The following is a 5,714-nucleotide window of genomic DNA, read 5'->3' as shown; positions in this document are numbered from 1 at the left end:
TGAGACATGCAAGGCAAGGCTGATGGATAGGTATAAGTGGTTATATTTTATCATCATGACAGAATTTTAGCTCCTAATAGTGCTCCTACATTACATAAGACATGTTCATTATCATTGTTTGGATTAAGCAAAAAACAGAAGGCTAAATGTCTTGGCTTTTTTGTTTACGTATGAATATAGTTTTTAGGGAAATTTACACGCATACCACAATTCTTAAGTACTTGCATATCTAACACCTAAAGTTTTATATTTACACTTGTAACTCTTTGGTGTTATAAATTTATGCATGAAAGAGGTATTTCACTTTAAAAAGATAGTGATGGTGGTATTTGTGATTTGAATGTTAAAGATTTGATTGTTATGCATGTAAATATGAATGTTTAGTTGTTAGATATGTAAATGCATAATAAATGTGCGGAATGTATGTAAAAGCCCCTTTTTTTAATCAACATCTTAAAGCATTCAAGTTTCCATAGACTACTTCGGTTTTCCAACTTTTACTGTTGGTTCCTATAAACTATTCTGAAGTGATGCCTTTTGTTTTACAGAAAACGTATCAAAAGGTTTATGATTGGCAGTTTATTTTTTGCCTCGAACTCTGGACGAAAATTATTTGTGCCTATAATTCAGAAGCTGATTTTGGGCCTTTAGCATATCCACTCACTCAAATAATTTCTGGAGTGGCTACTTTGGTCCCATCTGCTCGTTACTTTCCACTTCGTTTGAGATGCATAAAAATGTTAACCGGTATCGCTGCAGCTACTGATACATTCATCCCAGTTAATACACTTCTGCTTGATATGCTTGACATGAAAGAATTGCATACTCCTCCAAAAGGAGGTGTTGGTAAAGCTGTGGATTTGCAAAGTGTTAAACAGGTGTTTTTTTCTCAATTTTTTGTGTGGGAAATTACATAAGTAGTACGCACTTATGTATTTACATGTGTCATGCCTAAACTTTCATATTTACATACATAGCACTTGGTGTTTTACACCTATGCATGAAAATGGGTATTTCACTTTTAAGAAGTGTTTTTATGTGATATTAAAGATTTGAGTGCTATGTGAGTAAATATGAAAATATAGGTGTGAGATATGTAAATAAATTAGAATTGTATGCTATGTATGTAGATTGCTGTTCCCTTTTTTCTTAGTTATTTCATTTTGTGAGTCTCATCTATAATTTTCTTTGCAGTTGGACAAATTGACATTGAAAACTCGAGCTTTTCAGGAGGAGTGTATATATGCCACTGTTGAAGAACTCGCTGAACATTTGGCTCCGTGGAGTTGCTCTGTTGCCTTCTTCGAGCTGTCTTTTATTCCGTTGGTACGGTTGCGAAGCTTTTGCAAATCAACGAAAGTTGATAGGCTTCGAAGAGAAATAAGAGAACTCATACGCCAGGTATTAATTTAATTTATCTATTCCTCAAATGTTAGACCCCATGATATAAATGAACAGTCTATTGCCAGTTTAGGGACAATCTCGATTTGTAGAAGAGGGAGAGTTGGGAGAGAAAAGAATGAAATGTTGTTAATTTTTTTTATAAATGATTTATCCAAATACAAACACTTAAATCCCTTCTTATAGAAATAAGATTAAAAATTCAAATCATAGCAATTTAATTTCAAAACTAGATTAACTTTCGAAATACCATTGTCAAATTTAAAATAAAGATATTCCAAAAATTAAATACATTTCAAATTGAAAACAAATTCTAAAGGCGAACACAAGTATTAGAATGATGTAATCTAGCCTATGCTTGATCTATGTATTCTAAAGGTTAAGCAAGTGTTGATTTTTGAATTTGTGAAACAAACTATATATCTAAAGAAGAATCTGAAGATAATGCCAACCTTACCTATGTTTACACAGCCATAATAGTAACAACAAATTATGTCAATCCCAGTTAGAGGCATAGCTAAAAGAAGTCTCATGCACAATCTTCGGGTGAGACTCACAAAGACATTTGATTATTGAAGATCGATCGCTCATTAAGCTAAACGTAGAACCCATGTCATCTCAATAACAATCCTCATATTAATTTAACATAATAATCAAGTTAATTACTGAAGGTTTATAGGTGCTTGAAGAATCAAGTTAAGTATTGAAGGTATGCTAGTGCTTGAACTTTTGAAATTGACATTGGTTTTCATATATGGATCAATTTTTTTTTTCTCTTGATAGTTTTTTATTAGAACATTCTTATGTTTCTTATTGATACTTTCTCAATCCAAGGTAGATCAGATGATTCAAATTAGTTTCTCATTGAACTTAAAAAGTTATTGGAAAATGCCATTCTTGATCGATCCCTTGTGTTTGACTAGGTTATATGATTATATGTATTATCATGAGATGATCTAGAATCATATGCATACTTCCATGATATTTGATACTTGTAAAATGGATGAAAACTTGTTATACTTTTTCATACATTGATTCAAAATTGAGTGAAAATTTTTATAAATCTTCTAGTTCAACCGTCCAATGTATCTCTCAGGTCTAATCTTTGCATTCTTCATACGACCCAGTAATTTGGTGATTCTTTATTTTTCAATTATTATTATTTGGAATTTGGTGGTGTTGTGGGATTGATAACAGGAAGAGATGAAGGAAAGTGGCTTCAGTTTAGATGTATTTACCTTCGACAAATCTAGCTTTGATATCAAATGATGTATAAGAAGCATAATCGAATTTCCAATTTGATGATGGGAGGGGGGAGAGAGAATCTAAATTACTGGAATAATCTTGACGCCTGTCTTCTCTGCATTCAAATACTCTGTGGATCCTCATAATGTTAAAATTAAATATTTGTTTTCTTTCAGGTGGAAGCCAATTGTGATTTTACAATATCAAAACGTAATGGAATCAGTCTTTCACTTAGTGATCACACACAAGCAACATTTCTTGAGGCATGGTTTCTCCTCTTCCTTCTACCATTCTGCTTCCAATGTTCTTCTGAAGACTGAATATATTTAGTATTGATTTATAGGCAGCATAATCGAATTTCCAATTTGATGATTGGAGGGGAGAGAGAGAATCTAAATTACTGGAATAATCTTGACGCATGTCTTCTCTGCATTCACACACTCTGTGGATCCTCGTAATCTTAAAATTAAATATTTGTTTTCTTTCAGGTGGAAGCCAATTGTGATTTTACAATATCAAAACGTAATGGAACCAGTCTTTCACTTAGTGATTATACACCAACAACATTTCTTGAGGCATGGTTTCTCCTCTCCCTTTTATCATTCTGCTTCCAATGCTCCTCTCCTGAAGACTGAATATATTTAGTATTGATTTATAGGCTGAAAAGAAGTCCAAAAGCAGCCCTCTCTTGCAATTTATTACTAATTTGCACCAAAGAGTTCGGCAGAGAGCTGGTTCCCTCGTTGAATCCAGGTCAGCTAAAAAATATTTCAATAAAGAACTATATTACATTTCTAGCTTGGACAAAAAGAGACTTTATAATAAATGAAATTCCACTTCCTCTCAAATCAGTATCTTAACTTGTTTTCTATTTGTTCTTGCAGCAGTGTGAATGAATTATGCATTTACTTAAATTTTGATTATATTGTGAGCAGTATGCTCTCTGTATAATTTTGACATGCTTCAAATATTCTCCTCCATAACTCTATTATAATTCAGCATCCAACAATATTTGGGGCATTTACATACTTACCACACATTTTTTATTTACTGACATATCAATCTCCTAAACTCTCAGATTCACTCGCAGGCCACTCAAACCTTTAGCAATATATCAAATATACCATAATTACTCTCTTTTTAAAAGTAAAATACACCTTTTCATGCATAAGTTTATGTCACCAAACTGTTACACATGTTGTGTTAGATATTTAAATACATAAAAATAGTGTGGTATGTCTGTAAATTTCCCTAATATTTTTTATAGAGGTACTAGCCTTCTAGTTGAACTGATATAAAATTTTCCTTCTCATTTAGTCTGTGCTGCTGTTGTAGAAAGCTACCAAATATGCATTATAGTTAAATTTTATGTCTCTCATCATAATAGCTTTATTCGATTAATATCATGTTTGATAGCTGTTCATGTTAGCTTCTGCATGCAGCGTTGTAGTGGGAGCAGAATCTTCAGTATTTGGCAGCAAGTTTTCTGAGACAGACCAACAATCGTACGAAGAAGACGAAGAAGAAGGTGCGGAGGCATTCAGCTCATCCTGGATGCCTCATAAGAAATCCAAGTAATTACCACTCCCAATCCAATCAGATCCAGTCATTGAAAACAAAACTTTTTTTTTTTTGATCCATTAATCTTGCAATGCAGGTCTGCTAAGCAGAAACCAAAGCTCTCAAAGAGAGATGATGACGAACTCAAGCATAGCAGAGCCCTGGATGAGGACGTGGTGGAGGATCTCATCTTAAGTTCCGACGACGACGAGGATGAAGAAGACGAGGAGGAGGAGGACAATGATGATGATGAAGTCCACGCTCATAATGAGGGGAAGATTTCCAATGACGGGCATGGGCAAGAATCACATCAGAGCAAAACAAAGAACCTCAGGAAGCGAAAAAGGAGGTTCTTTCAAACTCAGAACAAGAAGAAAAAGATAAACGGCAACAAGTCAAACAGGAAGGGCCCTGTCAGAAGAAGGAACTAAGAAGTCCAAAGTGTTGCTTCTGCAATTTGTGCAGGTCAATTTTGTAAAAATAAAATATTTATATTTGGTTACTCATGATCATTTTCATGCCCGTATTGCTGATATGTTTTTATAAAAATTTGGAAGCATTTGATAAATTTTATAGCAGAAAATTTTGGTAGAGGCATACTGTAAGGCAAAGATTCCTATCTATTTGCTGTCTGAACCTGCAAAGTCCAACACCGTAAAATCACGTTAAAATTATAGAAATATTAATTGCTCCTAAAAGTCAATGGGTCGTCCGTGTTAGACACTGTTTCTGCGGGGGAAGATTTAAAAATACGATTTTTTCCGAAATTCTTGAAATAATTTACATTGAAGTATAAATTAGTTAATTAATATATTGTTAGGGATAAATTAAGTCTTTGGCATATAAATTTCACTTGGATTTGTTTGTGGTTGTAATTTTTTTTTTTAAAAAGATGAATATAAAATTGAAGGAGAAAACAACTTGGAATTTATAATGTTTTTTTTTTTTTTTAATTAGATCAGTTTTTTTTTTGTTTTGCTGTCACCATTAGGGTGTGTGAGTCAAGCCAACTTGTGAAATGACTGGAGCTTAGTTTGATAAGTGGCTCGTGAATTGAGCTCGATTGGCCAACAAGCCAAGCTCAAGCTAGCCCTGATTCGACTCGTTAGCTCGTGAGCCTGCTTGTTTAAATAAATATTAATATAAAATATAGTAAATTTAAAGGCTTTATGTTTAATATTTTAAAAACATTTGGTATTTTATATTATGTGATTTTTTTATTATTTATCTCAAATTAACATATATATTAAAAAAAACAGTGTCATGTCACCTCCCATAGTGTCATGTCACCTCCCAAAAAGCCCTTATAGGTGGTGGGCAGCCCAGGATTTAAATAATGCTTTTCAGCCCTACACCTAACCAATGTGGGACTATTTGTTCGTGACATTATCCTTCACCCAATCACGTGACGCCCTCGTCAAGGATCGGCTCCACCGAGGGTCTCACTGGACCATGGAGAGTCCACACATCTGGCAAGCAGTAATCTGCTTTGAAGTCACTTGTCACCT

General features: G+C 33.7%; 1 protein-coding gene across 1 annotated transcript; it reads left to right on the top strand.

The window, feature by feature from the left end:
* Positions 1-548: 548 nt before the first annotated feature.
* LOC110023070 (nucleolar complex protein 2 homolog) lies at positions 549-4,797 on the top strand (the record flags this gene model as incomplete). Its single annotated transcript, XM_020722290.1, is given in 6 exon segments — positions 549-878; positions 1,195-1,401; positions 2,823-2,909; positions 3,305-3,399; positions 4,089-4,220; positions 4,304-4,797. Coding segments are annotated over 6 exon segments (1,185 nt in total), but the record flags the coding sequence as incomplete, so codon positions are not given.
* Between the last annotated feature and the right edge of the window lie 917 nt (positions 4,798-5,714).

This window comes from Phalaenopsis equestris, unplaced genomic scaffold (genome assembly GCF_001263595.1).
Source record: "Phalaenopsis equestris unplaced genomic scaffold, ASM126359v1 Scaffold000209, whole genome shotgun sequence".
Lineage (NCBI taxonomy): Eukaryota > Viridiplantae > Streptophyta > Magnoliopsida > Asparagales > Orchidaceae > Phalaenopsis > Phalaenopsis equestris.
Note: the sequence above shows the minus strand (reverse complement) of the source record. Positions and strands in the feature narration are given on the sequence as shown.